The 15,151-nt window shown below is 34.8% G+C and overlaps 2 protein-coding genes across 3 annotated transcripts in view; one reads left to right on the top strand and one right to left on the bottom strand.

The window, feature by feature from the left end:
• Positions 1-315: 315 nt before the first annotated feature.
• LOC142612746 (psbP domain-containing protein 5, chloroplastic) lies at positions 316-5,512 on the top strand. Of its 2 annotated transcripts, XM_075784897.1 has the most exons (11): positions 316-576; positions 724-890; positions 1,169-1,277; positions 1,902-1,951; positions 2,147-2,214; positions 2,301-2,399; positions 2,954-3,013; positions 3,197-3,256; positions 3,347-3,401; positions 3,870-3,919; positions 5,290-5,512. In XM_075784897.1, the coding sequence occupies exons 1-11, from the start codon at positions 500-502 to the stop codon at positions 5,386-5,388; spliced, it is 894 nt and encodes a 297-aa protein (XP_075641012.1). In that variant the 5' UTR covers positions 316-499; the 3' UTR covers positions 5,389-5,512. The 2 variants fall into 2 exon arrangements, with proteins under 2 accessions (XP_075641012.1, XP_075641013.1); XM_075784898.1 differs by lacking the exon at positions 2,301-2,399.
• Positions 5,513-6,310: 798 nt separating this feature from the next.
• Positions 6,311-15,151, bottom strand: part of LOC142612814 (protein TIC236, chloroplastic) — a 40,411-nt gene continuing 31,570 nt past the window's right edge. Inside the window, exons 16-24 of the mRNA XM_075784974.1 lie at positions 14,375-14,440; positions 14,057-14,188; positions 12,134-12,955; positions 11,693-11,973; positions 11,102-11,358; positions 9,135-9,373; positions 8,818-9,009; positions 7,359-7,631; positions 6,311-6,732 (exon numbers count right to left, since the gene is read on the bottom strand). Of these exons, the coding sequence (XP_075641089.1) occupies positions 6,586-6,732; positions 7,359-7,631; positions 8,818-9,009; positions 9,135-9,373; positions 11,102-11,358; positions 11,693-11,973; positions 12,134-12,955; positions 14,057-14,188; positions 14,375-14,440 (2,409 nt within the window). The 3' untranslated portion in view covers positions 6,311-6,585. The remainder of the gene's footprint in view (positions 6,733-7,358; positions 7,632-8,817; positions 9,010-9,134; positions 9,374-11,101; positions 11,359-11,692; positions 11,974-12,133; positions 12,956-14,056; positions 14,189-14,374; positions 14,441-15,151) is intronic.

Genomic DNA, 15,151 nt, shown 5'->3' with positions numbered 1-15,151 from the left:
TAATAGGTTTGTATAGAGTAAAATAGTATTTTTTTTTTTTTTAAAAAAAAAAAACAAAGAGTGAAATAGTCTTCTCAAATATTACACTTTTTATATAAAAAAGAAAAAAGAAAAAGAAAAGCATTTGCTCTTGTTTGGCCACTGGGTCACAAACGTTTCCGGTTTGGATTATCTTTATCTAGAATGGGTATAACCGGTACTAATGCCCAGAGTTAGAGACAAGATGAGTGTTGGAACTTTCGACTGACATGACATGGCAGCATTTTATTGGTCAGTTTAATCCTACGTTATAAACTGCAGATGATAAATCCAAACCAAACCAAACCATATCTATTAATGTATCTTCTCACTTCTCAAAGCGCAAAAAGTAGCATAGTTTTAGAGATTGTGTGTATGTAGTTGGGTTCCCAGTACAAAATCCAAGTGGATGAGCAGCTGAGGAGCTGAAAGAGTTAGTAAAGACACTACGAGAGCAGAGAAGAACTACCAGAAAGTAACAATGCTTCTTCTCTCTCCATCTCCTTCTCTCTCCACACCCACCCACCCTTTCCTTGTTAAACACAACCTCTGCTCCAGGTTCTCTCTCTCTCTCTCTCTCTCTCTGAGTTTTTCTCTCTCTTTTTGGTATATATGTATGTGTGAATTTGTTTATGCATGCATGTCTTTGCCTCTCCAAGAATTGTTTTTGTTGGTCTAATGCTGTGTTGTGTTGTTGGCAATCAGAGACCTGACCAGAACTATGCTAAAGCACAAGAAATGTAGAATACATGACAAATTCCAACCATGTGCATTTGCTACTTCAGAACCCACTTCCCAAATTGGGTTTTGCAGAAGGGATTTGGTGCTCTTCGGCCTATCTTCCTCATTCTCTTTAATCTTTCCAACTTTAGGTACGCTTAGTTTGCACCTGTTTATTTATTATTTTGTTAAAGCCAGGCTCTGTGTTTGCTTTTATTTTAGATTCTTTGTACACTTTTAAAAAACATAAACATTAGAGGGAAATTAGAGTTTCGAGGGGCAAATGGACGTATATTATTATATAGGAATGACTTTGGAAATTGATTTTTTATTCATTTCTTATTCTGTACATTCTAAATTATGTTCATTTGTCAAAATTTCAAAGAGTTTAAATGAATTTAAAATTCATTTAACTGAGCCTCTCTTGCAGGTTCTCTTGCTGAGGAAGAGTTGAAAATGGCTCCACTAGTTGATGAAATAAATTCCTATTCTTATTTGTACCCAGTGGAGTTGCCATCCAAGAAGTTCCTCTTCAAATGGTAGGCCTTCTGCATAAATAAATAAATTTTTTGAAGGCTTTCATTTAAAACAGAAGGGAAAATCATGCAATTTGTTTTTTTGATGCTGGAAAATATTTTCATTATGAATTAACTAATTGTTCTTAAGCATCTAAGGAAGTGTTGCAACACATCTTTTTCAATGCTGTATAGATTAGAGAAGATCGGATCCTAGATATGAAAATTTTCACAAGTTCGTCTCATATTCAAACCATTTTAAATATATAACCATTTCTATGAAAATTTCCTAAAATTTTTTCAAAATTAGATACTTTAAATTCACCAAAGCAATCAATTTTTTCTTTGTTTACAATAGGGATTTTTCTGTTCAGAACCTCTAGGATAGCCTTTCCCAAAATTAAAATGTCTTGATTCTTGAAATAATTTATGTAAAAGCAGGCTACTTCTGTTTTTTTATTTTATAATTCCATGGTTGGGGGTGGAGGGATTTGAACCTCAGATTTCTTTGTTGAAAACATTAGGAAGTGTCAGCTAAGCTACAAGGCTCTTGGCAGTTACTTCTTCTTCTTCTTCTTTTGGTAATTCTTTATTTTTGTTGTGCGTCCTTAAATTGTAGGAAACCTGACTCTTTTCATATATTTAAAGGGTGGAATCTAGGAAGCCAGAACGCTACTCATCAGCTGCACCACTGTCCCGTAAGTTCAGCTAACCTGTCTTTGCAATTGGATTATTGATGCTACTTCTCTACAACAGTCCCAGTTTCCAAGTTTTATGTGGTGCATTTAATGTTTTTGGTACATCGCTCAGGAACTTTTTTTATAACTACAAGAAGCAATGCAGTCTGCTCACATATTTAATACTAACCAGATGTTGTTTTGAAAATCATACAGCCGATGCACGCCTACGCATTGTACAGGAGCGTGTTGACATTATTGATAACCTCATCATATCTGTCTCGGTAACTTTTGATACAACCATGTACTTTCTAGTTAAATAATTTTTGGATATTTTTCAAGGTTTATGAGTTTATGTGCTTTGATTCAGATAGGTCCCCCGAATTCACAGTTTCTAAAGACAAAGGACAAGAAGACATGGACTGCGAAAGATGTTGCTGATTCTGTTTTGTCTGACAAGTCTGCCTTGGTAATTGAACCTGCCTGTCTCATATGATCTAGCCCTTCATGTAAAGGAAATGCATTTTGGTGGGGCTAGCACTCTGTTTAAGAACTTTTATAAAGAGGAGAGCATAAGCAATGTACTAAAAGTCTTGAAGTTTTATTAGGCAACTTCAGATTTTTCACCCATTTAATGTCTTAGATTTCATCCTGAGACTCAAGTTGGATTACAAACCTTAGAGAGGAGATCTAAGTTCTTACCGGCCAACCTCAAAAAGCTCTCAATGCTAATTGACAATGGCCCTAGAAGTATGTGCATGCATATTTAAATGTTTTAAGACAGCAAAAGAAAAGCTATATAGCCTTTTCATTGTTATGAAGTGAAATTCATGAGGTCAATATATTTATACTGGTTACAAATAAGTGGTTTGATGGTTGGATGAAGGAATAATAGACATGGTCCATCATAGAGCTACATCTGCTGTGATCACTGTCGTGGCTTGTTGGATTCCCTTCCTTCCAAAAGCTTGATTTGATGGAAGTCAATAATACTTTGAACTAACTTGATACTATATTTTGCAGAGAGTCACCTCAAGTCAGCGCATGGCTGAGAGTTCAGTTCTTGATGCACATTCTAGTGAAGTAAGTTCTCAAACTTTATATAACTTTATTGTGTCCCAATATTGACCTAATTTACACAGCCAAAATCGTCATCATAAAATTTATATTCTATGTACTTGGATGCATATGCATACACCGCACACACTCATATGTGTCGTGTGTCTTAATGTGTATGTAGAACTTGATCTAAATTACTTATTCTAGATTGATGGGGAGCCATACTGGTTTTATGAATACCTTGTTCGCAAATCACCTACAAAAACTGTAAGTGTTTATTTCTTCGGTAGCAATTTTCATTGCAAAGATATGAATATGCTGTTGTAGTGTCATCAATGCTTCCATTATAATGTGCAGGCTCAAGAATCAAACCTTTATCGACACTATGTTGCTTCAACAGCTGAACGAGATGGTACGGCCCAATTATTTCTCAGTTCTACTATTCTTTGTTGTGCAAGTATAAGAATGTTAAAAACAGTTAGTCATGCCTTTTCCAATTATGTGTTACTGTTTTGGTTAATCCTGTTTTTGAAGATTTGTTGAAATACATATATCAAGTGCTTGAAGCATTGAGGCACATTTTTTTTGTGGGGTAGTAGGGGTGGGGGGGGGGGAGGAGGGGAAGAGAAAGAAACACTTCAGTCATTTGTGAGCTTACTCATATTCGATTTCAAATTGGTGGGGGGAAACTACAATAGGAAAATTTGAGCTTATGTCTACTGTACTGTGATTATTTGTTAGATTCCATGGGTAAGCTAATTTGTTCATTGTAGATGAGTACTTGCTCTAGTCCAGGGTTTTCGGTTTATGCTTGTGATTATAATTCTTGCACTTCAAGATTTTTCATATGACTTGACAAAGTCACAAAACTTAATTGCAGGTTACCTGTACTCTCTAAACGCTTCAACCCTTAACAAGCAGTGGGACAAGGTATCCCTCCTCTCTCTCTCTCTCTCACACACACACACACACTCACCACGTAACACACATTGTTAGCCTTTTCATTTTCTTTCCTAAACACACATTGTTAGCAATTAGCATTACAATTCCTATGTATTTTGTGAAATGATGTTTATATAAATCCCAGTAGATCAATAAATACATTTTTTGAAAACTGAAGCCTCTGGTAAAGAGGGCTTGAGGCTTCTCCATGTGTTGCAATGTTAAAAAAGGGCTTCTTTCTTTTTTTTCTTCATAACATAATCCAAACAAAATAATGAAATGGAAACATAATCTAAGGGAGGGTAGAGCTCTCATGAAAACTAAAGCCTCTGGTCAAATGAGTTTAAGGTTTTGCCACATGTTGCAATTTTTTTTTTCTTCTTTCTAGTGTCAAATTAATTTTATTTATTCATTTATCATATCATACATATTAAAATATGGCAAAGATTCATTCTTACACTCTATGCTTTCTTCATGTTTATTATGTAAATGAAAACATAATCTAAGGGAGAGTTGAGCTCTCATCTTGTGTTAGTGACACATGAAGAACATTTTTTGCTTTTGACAAATATACAGCGTTTCATGTTCACTTTAGTCCTGTAGCTCACTATGAGAAAGACACTTCATCACGTGACTTAAGACGGTTTTTTTTTTTTTTTTTTTAATTACCAATTTTTGGTGAGCAACTTCAATAACATATGCTAGATCTGTTTTATAAATTTACTGTGCATAGCATGAGCATACCGCTAATACCTAGATAAAATCTCATGTATGAAGCTAATCTGCAATAGCAATTACAAACTGCAAAAGTATAGCTAATAGGAATGTTAGAAAATGTCTTCTATATAAACAGTACTCCAAAGGGTTTAGTGACTTTAACCCAAAAGTCCTTACATAAAAAAGGAGAAGTTTCTTAGAAAAATATGAATAAGGTTTCTTTAAGAATTGTTTTGTATTTCTTTTGGGATTGAAAGTTATCCACGTTTGTGAGCTGAGGGTTTTTTATTGTTGAGTATTGGGACTCAAGAATTCTGAGAGTCTCATTTGTAAGTTTATTAATTGGTGTTTAGCGTTTTATTTGAGTGTAATGGGATTTAGGTTAGTTTGTGTTTGCAAGGTCTGAGGGTACTACTATTTACACCTTAGATGATTAATATTACACCATTTTGATTTACATATCAATTGAAATGAGTCTGTTTAGAACGTATAAAGAACCATTAGTAGTTAGTTCATGATTGCATGATTATTCAAATACCCTATCTCTCTGATTTTATCTACAATAATAAAAAGATAAATTTTTAATACTGATATTAGGTCTATTATCTATCTGAGCTTAAAGTGGCTTTTGTGTGATGCAGATGGGGCCTTTCTTGGAGAAAACTGTAGCTTCTTTTCGCCTCATTCCTCCCACAGAATACTATGTCCCTCCATATAAGGATCCATGGAGATTTTGGTGAACCGTTTTATTTTTCTTCTGTTGTCTTTAATTTATTCTTAATAATAGGGCAAAAACCAAAAATTTTGACAACCAAGTGTTATTCTTTTATAAAGAAAACTTTTAAGTCCGAATATGTTGCTTTTTACGTTTTTGTCCATGATCTAAGATGCTCAACTTTATCTTCTAACCTACAGGCTACATTCCCTTGATGAACAGCGAAAAAAAAATCACAAAAGATTACTAACATTGCTTCCCTTCCTTTGGACTGTATTTGAGCATTCTTTTTTAGTTTCCTTTCTTTTCTCATAAGAATCATGTACATCTTTAAATCCTTAAAACCAAAATTTTCATTTTAGATTCCTAGGAATAAATTTTGATTGTAAAAGAGTTCCTCTCTAATTCAAAACCACATGGAGATCCTAATGGATCAAAGTCAAAACCAAAAACTAAGCTTGTTGTAAAAATTATGAATAAGGTTTTAAAAGGCAAATCTATCACATGAACATTTACGGCTTGTTCAATAATCTAATGGGTTTGGGCTACAATCTGGAGGTCCCTTGTTCACAAATAGGACTACGGTAGAAAACATTTGCAAACAGGAAAATTACGTTGAATCCATGGAAGCATGAAATTGTTCACATGCTTTCTAGTTGAGGGCACGCACTCAGATGTGTGAAATTATTCACTCTTACGGGAGTTGTCCTCCCTTCCCTTTTTCCACAACGAGCGAGGGCCATAGGTTTTAAAGGGGAGGTCAAACATATCATCGAATAATTGCAAATATTTCTTTGATTTTTCAATATGCACCACCCCAACGTCCATGGTATTGGATGTGTATTTGAATCACACAAATAGATGAAATGCAATTTATTGCTATGACCGGGTAAAAGCTAATACAAAAAGTAAATTTTATTGCTGACCGTCATTTAGAAAAAGAGAAATCATTCAAATTTTTCTTTTCATTAACATTGAACTATGTACAAGGAAGGATGCCAAAAATATGAACAATTTTTTTAGCAAAGAATAATATCTATTCACAATAACTTTACATTTCAAAAAATGCTAGCCTTCTCTTATCTCATTTAGGGGGGGAAGGGAGTAATTAATGTAGGAAGGGCCAAATACTAAAAATGTTACAGATGACCAATGCTAATCACTACTTGAGGGGAGATACGTGGTGTACCAAAATTTTAGCTGGCAGAACATGGCCAGTTGATTAATCTTGTGATGTAGCAGAATATTCAAAGAGAAGGCGTTTGGATGGAGCAGATTGTAGGAGCACTCGCAAGCGGCTTGTAAGCTGGTAGATCAAGGTCCACTGCATTGCCATCTCTGAGTCTTTCATCTGCCTAACAATGGAAGCCTATGAAGAAAATAAATAGAGGAAAAGGTAAGAATGGGTGCATTAGATGATAAATAAACCATTCAAGGAAAATAATAACAAAATTTGTCTCTTCTCAACATTACTCAACGAGAATTGCCAACGTGCTCTAACTCGACTGGGACCTTCTCCCCTCGTAAGTTACAGGGGAGGGCAAGGTAGTGGTCAAGATTTATTGGATGTGTGTGTAGTGGATTCAAGACTTATTGAATTCGTGTGTAACTTACCAATCAAAATTAATCAAAGAGAAAATAAACACCAAAACAGCCCATTCTTCATTCTTTGAGCTGTTCCAACAGCCCCCCACCCCCCAGATATATATATATATATATATATATAAACACCAAATAAAAATGGGCATCGAGGTTTAGGATAAAACTATTCAGTCCAAATGTTAAAGTGGTGGCCATTGTCAGTAGTCCTACAATGGTATGAAGGGAAAAGAAGGGCTTACTTGTCCACATGATAATCTAAAAGTTCTATAATTTTTTCCCCTAATTATCAGTGATCCAACTCTAGTGATTTACCTTTTCACTAAAATATCTGATTAGACATATCAGTATCAAAATATTAAAATTTGAATGCAGTGTAAAGAGTTTCAAGATAACCTGAAGGCGTTTCCCTAACTGAACTTCAACCTCAGTACCAAATGAAATATTGTTGGCCAGAGATTTGAAAGGATCAACTGTAGGATCAACAGAGAGCAAGCTAGGGATCTGTGGCGCATATACTAGCCTCCACCTAGCCTGGCCAAATTCTCCCTTCCCTTCAATTCTTGGCATTAATGTTTCAAGTGTTGCAGTTGCAAGCTTTTTGAATGCAAGCTGACCATCACCTTCCAGAATGGACTCTGCCAACTGACTCTCAAAGACTCTAGCAGCCTGTGGATGAAAAAGCAAATGAGATCAAATCGCCTTAAGTCTAGAACATGATAAACATTTCAATCTGGTTTTTGCAAATGCAACTATTAATTAAATTCATGATCAAGTTAGAAGTAGATTCAACCAAGAGACTTCTACCAGCCCAAAATAATTCATAGCATGCAGAAATGACATGTAACAACAAAACAAACTCAAAATGCTCCAATTGCATAGATAAAAATTCACCCACACACTGCAACAAATTTAAGTACAATTCTTCATCCCTGAGGCAAGCTTTCAAAACACAGGAAAAATATGAAAACCTGGTTTGATAATAAGTTTGGAAGTAGTGTATAATTTGATCTTTGATTTGTTCCTGTGATTTTGTAAATGCATGGATGTGACGTACCGAGAAATGTACAGTTCAAGAAGGTTCAGTTATCTTTTTGAATTTCTAGATCGGCGGTATTATCAACATAAAGTTGTAAAAATAATTAAATTTCTCGTTGGCAATTTTGTATAATAAAAAAATTTATGAAAAGCCTTTTGATCTTTTATTTTCTTTTTCATTTCTACTAGAGTACTGTTGATCCTCAGCTCATAACCCTTTAGATATTCAAAGATAAAATTTACAACATTTGTTGAATTGTGCTTTTCAACATTTAAAGAATTGTGTTCTTGTACTGCATAGAAAACTCTATAGGTTGACAAATTACCATTAGTCCCAAAAACTAGAGTTATTAGGACACTGTGAATTACATTATTTAACCATTATTCTTATGAACCAGTGGTGGATCCAGACAAAAACTAGTAAAAACTTGCCTCCTCAACTGTTATAAAAAATATTGTGAAATTTTGTGTCTATAGCATTACTCCTATTCTTACACTCCCCCTTGTGTGAGCATAGACTTAATAAGTGGAACCCAACACATGGTATTTTTTTTTTAAAAATTTATGGAAGGTAGAGTAGAGACAAGATTCAAACTCAAGATCACTTACTTTGATACCTTGATAAATTATTACTTGTCCCAAAAGTTTAAGCTATGAAAATTGTGAATTTAATCATTTAACCATTATTCTGAAATAGGTCAATCTTTAATGTTGCATGAAAGTAATTGATGGGGTTGAGGCTCTACACAGGACGAACTGTTTAACATAAATAAGAGAGAACCACAAATTCATACCCAACCAGAGTATTGGATGTTACCTCAGTAGGTGACAAGCCATCCTGTTCCACAGAACGTGTTGACGTCACCACAAGTTTGTCCTGCCAATTGCTGGCTCGACCTTGAACTCTGAATTGCCACTCAGATCCAACCAAAGCTAAATCTAGCATTGGATCTAGACCATACTCAGGCTCAAATTTGGCTACATTCAGATGCTCTCGCTTAAGCCTCACCTGAAGTTGTAAAGGTCAACTTCACATTCTCAATGAAAAGTAAAAAGCCAGCCAACTAAAAACTAAGATTAACAAGCACTGTACAAGAATGTTTGCACTACAAAGTCAAGAAACATGGGACTCACCTGAGTTGCCACAAGATTCACATCACCATTTTCAAACGTTAGAATGCCCTTAGGTTTTATCCATTTGGGATGTGCCAGGCCATTTAGCTCAAGCTCTCCACTAACAGCAAAATTAAGAATCAAAGGATAAACTATCCTCAATTCTGGTCCTAGAACAAGCCTCAAATCACTGAGGCGGATGTCTACGTTAGGTTTGATGTCTACTTGCTCTATTTCCTTCCCAGCTTCAGCTGATTTAACTGCCAAGGTGCAAAAACAATGTAAAAAAAAATAAAGTTTGCAAGATAACAACATAAATGCTGATTATGCTTTTATGTATTCATTTAAAAGCAATAAAATTAATAACAAGAACTTCTCAAACGCACCCATGTAAATCTGAACCCTACTGCTATTTTTATCTTAAACCCACCAATTTAACCTCTAATACAATAATATTTGATAAATTACTAATTGTCCTAAAAACTTAATGACGTAGGACAAGGGGGAACAACAAAATCTGATTTAGAACACCCGGGGCAGATCTGGTATAGCTTGGGTTTTGAAGAATTAGGGTTAGGTCTTGGTGGGGAATAGGCTAGAAAATAATAGGGATTATAGGGTTTCCAAAGGGGACAAGGATTAATAGGGTTTGAGAATGAAAACAAAAATCAAGATTGGGTTGCTGGGAACAGTGATGTGAACGTTAACTGTGAATAGTAAAATTAAAGAACATAGATAAATTCTAGGAATCACACCTAGACTTCCTAAGCATCACACCTAGGGTTCCTTGACATCACATCTCGGAGAAGGTTGCATCACACAAACCCTAAAAAAAAGCTTCATGGTTCTTAAATTCTGAAAACATTAATTAACTCAATAGAAAGCATTACAACTTTTTAAATAGAACACTAATACCTAATCCTAGTTGAACTAGGATTTCTTAAAACCCTAATAAGACTTGGACTTGGACTCCTTAGGCTTTACTACTACTAAGCCCAACTAGATAACCAAGCTTAAAATAAAACTAAAGTAACACCCAATGGACTGTAAGCACAACCCATCCCAGAATATTAAAAAATTATAGAATTTCCCTTGATACATAAAATCAAATAAAATATAATTGACCTGTCTTCCCACTGCTTCTTGCATCACTTAAGCTATTAGGAAATAGTGAATTTAATCATTTAACCATAATTCTTACACTCTCCCTCACACATGGGCCTAGACTCACTCTTAATAAGTGGCCCAACATGTGGGATTTTTAACATTTTAAATGAGAGGTAAAGTGGTGACAAAGATTAAACTCAGGACCTCTTGCTCTAATACTATGATATATTACTAATTGTCCTAAAAGTTGAAGTTGTTAGGAAATTGTGAATTTAATCGTTTAACTATAATTCTTACAATATTAATTCAAAATTCTTGGAAACAACATTGATCCAAACCATTACATACTGGAACTGAGCATAAAAATATGAAAGAGCACACAATAATTCATTTATATATAAGTTTATCTCTAATACCTTTTAAATATTAGCATCCCACATTTCAAATGAATTTGATAATTCCTATCAGAAGACCAATTTCAATATGAAAAAACTATAGGATATATCATTTTTTTACCAATCTAGTTTGAATAGAGAATAAGGGGGAAACCAGGAATTTGTAAACAAATATAATTAATAAGTACCGTGCAGGGTGCTTTACAAAAGATAATTAACTCTTTCCAAAAACTTGATTGGGATACAACCCCCCCCCCCCCAAAAAAAAATAAAAGCTTTGAGAGGCCAGTTTTTTTGTTAAAAAATCATTTTTCAACTAGAGAAAATGCTTCAAGCTAAACCTTGAGGTATGATTCAGTGCCCCATGGAAACAAAAATTAAATCCATGCGATCAAGCCAACTCTCATCTTACTGCATTTATTGCAATATCATTGACGTAAAAGGTTTACATATCAAAAAGGAACTTATGAAAAACTAATGTATCACCTGTGGTTTGGGAGAATTTGGACCGTGCAGTAGCAGGTTCTGAACTGAAAAACCGTGAAACATATCTCGAAGCAACTGCATGATTGATGCCACTACTAGTAAGCTGGGACTGACTTGATCCCAATCTATTAAAATGAGCAGCTCCACTACCCTTGTCATGTGGTAGATATGCTTCTCCGTGGCTCAATTTAATATTCCCAGAAATGTTTGGTTGCAATATAGAACCAGCTATTTGCATCTGAGTGTCAACCTGGCCACTGTGATTTTAGAAGATGTTAGTTCTGTATGGGAAGATGAACAGAGAAAGCAGTTATTAAGAAATTAAAAGTAAAAATTGAAAAAAAAAAAAAGTTGTGAATTAGAAGCTCAAAGGGGGAAAAAACAACATTAAAAGATGATAGATATCTTATTTCTATTTTAAATAGTAACCAAAAAACAAAAACCAATACACTATCATAAAATGTAAAACATGTTAGAATATTCTACCATGTAAAGCATATAGCCATGCACATATATACCCAAATTTTAGTTACTATGAGGTAGAGCATATGTCTAGTTAAGATCTTTACATTAGAAATTATAGTTACAAACCTTAAAATATTCTTTGCCCGTACTTCCAGAACTTCACATTTCAATTCAATTTTATCCCCAAGGGCTGCTTCACTGGTTCTGAGGGGCAGATTCCCTTTCACAAACAGCTTTCCCCTTCCGCTCACCCTACTCTCCAGTGAAGTGATGCATAACCTATTGGATTTTACATTAACCGTGCCACCAAAGTTTGTCAGTGGTTTTCGGAGAACTGGCGAAGATATAGACGCCCTGTGGAATGATGCAGATCCATCAAGCACTGGCTGTTCAACTGTACCTCGGACCTATTTATTATAAACATGTACCCAAACGTTAGGGAAGCAGACTCTAACTAAATCACTTTAAATTGCAATTTTACCTCAATAAAAATTTATTGCAAGCATGAGCATATATATATATATATATATATATGAGCCAATGCAGAATATTTTTTATTTGGCCCACCTGGAGCATAATTTCAGCATTGCCCTGAAGCCAGTTAGCATAAGGAGACAAAGCTGTCAACAACATCATGCCCCCATCTTTAATATCGGCATCAACTCTAACCTCTCCTACATCTAAAATGTTCCAGTTTAAACCTTTAAGGCTTTCTGTCAATTGAGTATCCCAACCTTCTTCATTTCTATCTCTCGAAACTTTCTTTTCACTGGCTTCATCAGCAGACCCTGTACCCTTTTCTTTTGACCAACCAGGGATCCAAGCTGATCCACTTTTATCTGTTTCAATATCTTCTTCCAGTAATATATTATTTTGGAAAGAAACAGGGACACTTCCTTGAATGTGCACATGACCATTTTGCATGATAGGTTCCAATTTTGCATTGAATAGAAAACGACTGGTTGAGGTTAGGGAAGCAACAATTTCAGCTCGTCCCAAATCAATGCCCCCAATGGCACCATCAAGGAGCCTGACTTGCACATCACATTCTGGTTTTGCAAGACTCCCTCTAAGATCTCCTTCCATGTGCAATATACCCCTAATTGGTGCTAACAATTGCCGCAAAGAATGAACGGCATCAGTAGCTGAGGATTCAATGACCTGAACCAACGTAGGGACTAGACTAACAGGAAAATTTAGAACAGCAAAATGAAGATTGCTTTTAGGCCCTAACAAAGTTCCGTCAGCATGGATTGTGGCATTATCCTTCTGAATGAAAATTCTGTCAAGGCGCAAACCATCATCATTGCTGTATGCACCAACTGCCAATACTCGCTGAGTTTTATAGGTACCCCACTCCCAATCCTCCCCTTGAAAGTCAAATTCTGCCTGAGAATTTAAACAAGAGAGACAATTATCAGATGACAAAATTGGAAGCAAAGGCCAGAAAACATTAATGGCAGTGATGAAATGAAAATTATCTTAACCAAAAAATATAAATCCTTATAGAAACTTTTTCAGTGGTGCTCTAAAGTGTAAAAAAATACATGAAAATAATCCCCAAAGGAGCCTTAGAGATCCAAGAGGCCACCTTAGAACTTAAAAGCACTTTTTCATATCAAAGATACATAAAAATCTAATACTCAAAATGCACATATGTATATGGCAGAATGGTAAACTTCAGACCAGTAAATCGTGGATTGCAGAGACACGTGCACAAACACACAAACAAACAGATACACAATCTCACACATTCGTGGAATCAAAATGCAGGGTAGAAGGAAAAAGTAAAAAGAGTCATAATACCTAAAAAAAATGGATGAATTTTAAGACGTGATGCAGAATGGATGTGTAGTAAGGGGCTTGATCTTGTTCTAGCTTAACAAAACCCTTAAATTCATAAGGGGTTCCTTGAATCCACAAGGAAAACCTGGAATCCACCAGGAAAACCTGGAATCCACCAAAAAAAATAGAGAAAACCTCTCTGGAAAATATTATTGATATTTTGAAGTCTAATTTTTGTTTTACATATTGCAGACCTATTTAAAGGCTTCAGAAAACTTAATTCCAAGTAAAAATATTCCAATTGATCCTAATTGATACCCTACCATAATAGGACCCTAATTTTACTAGGAAATCCTTAAATACACACCTAAAATCAAGGAAATAAAATCCTAAATACTAAAATAACGACAATTAAATAAAAATTCAAAAACAAACAAACACTAAAAATCAACATGTTTGCAAATCAAATAATTATTTTTTCCTTCAAGTTAGATAAGTGTATTAATGAGTAACATTTTTGGTGGCTGCAAAATGAGGTGTACAAAAGAAACTCTTTATTCCAAGCACAAGTTTTTATGCAACCCAACATCCAATGGTCTAGACGGTAATGTATTTTTGTTAGTATAGTAATCCACATTTAACCGTTGGCCTCTTTCAACATATACGTATATGGCTATGGTATGCAAGGTGCAAAAAGATATCTACCATTGTGTCCCCATTGCCTCCACCACTTGCATCAAGAGAGCCATGCCAGCGACCTTTAAGTTCTGCTAAACCTGGAAGACTTAAGTCTTCAAGAATAACTTCATTTGAAGAAGTGTAATGCCCCTGTATAACCTGAAATATTAATACAGCCATTAAAATAACAAAACACTTTGAGCCTCAGGCACCTTCAATGCAGTTCATCTTATTACCAATAAGAAGGTAAAGGAACAAATTAGAGCCTGAAGCACCAAGTCAGAGGCTTCAAATATTGTAGCTTTTGATAATAAATGAACATATGGTGTTTGATCAACAGAGTACCTCAAGCAATCCTTTAACATTGTCAGTATATAATCCCACTGACTGCAAACTCTGAAGAAAGAGATCCTGCATTCAGTCATAGACATGCATAATCAGGATTCTCTTCTCTTTATAATACTAAAGAATGATTATTTATAGCAAGAAAAACGACAAATATCTCAGTGAATGATGAATAAGTGGAAGGATGGTCCTATGTGTCTGGTAGGAAGGATTAAATAATGGGAGGATGTAAACTTAGTGTATCTTTCCTTTATTTGGTAGGGAAGAAAAATGGGAGGAAAGAAATAGTTATTTGAAGCAACTTACAATTATATTCCAATTATATAAGAAGCATTTTTTTTTTCAAATGAAGGGCAAAATAGTAATTGTCTGTCTCACCCAAATTTTCCTCTCAATTTGGAGGGATTAAGTTTAGTGGGCTAGGAAAGAATAAAACCCCACCCCATTTTCCATCCTCTTTTCTCTCATACCAAACATGAGAAAATACTCCTTTCTCTTCCCCTTTTTTCCCACTCTTTTCCTTCCTTCCTAAAATCACTACGACCTAACACACTCAGAATGTACAGATTACAATTACATACATACATACATACATATATATATATATATATATATCTTCTTTCCCCTAATTTTTTAAAAACAAAGAAAGGACAAAAGAAAAGAGATAAAAATAAAAAAATAATTTTCATGCTTACACATTGATAGGAATCAAGACTTAGTTAGGTTGAGTTATGTAAAAAAGAAACAGAAAACAATTTGCATAATCTAAGATCTCTT

This window comes from Castanea sativa, chromosome 10 (genome assembly GCF_040712315.1).
Source record: "Castanea sativa cultivar Marrone di Chiusa Pesio chromosome 10, ASM4071231v1".
NCBI lineage: Eukaryota > Viridiplantae > Streptophyta > Magnoliopsida > Fagales > Fagaceae > Castanea > Castanea sativa.
This window is presented reverse-complemented; position numbering and strand designations above follow the sequence as displayed.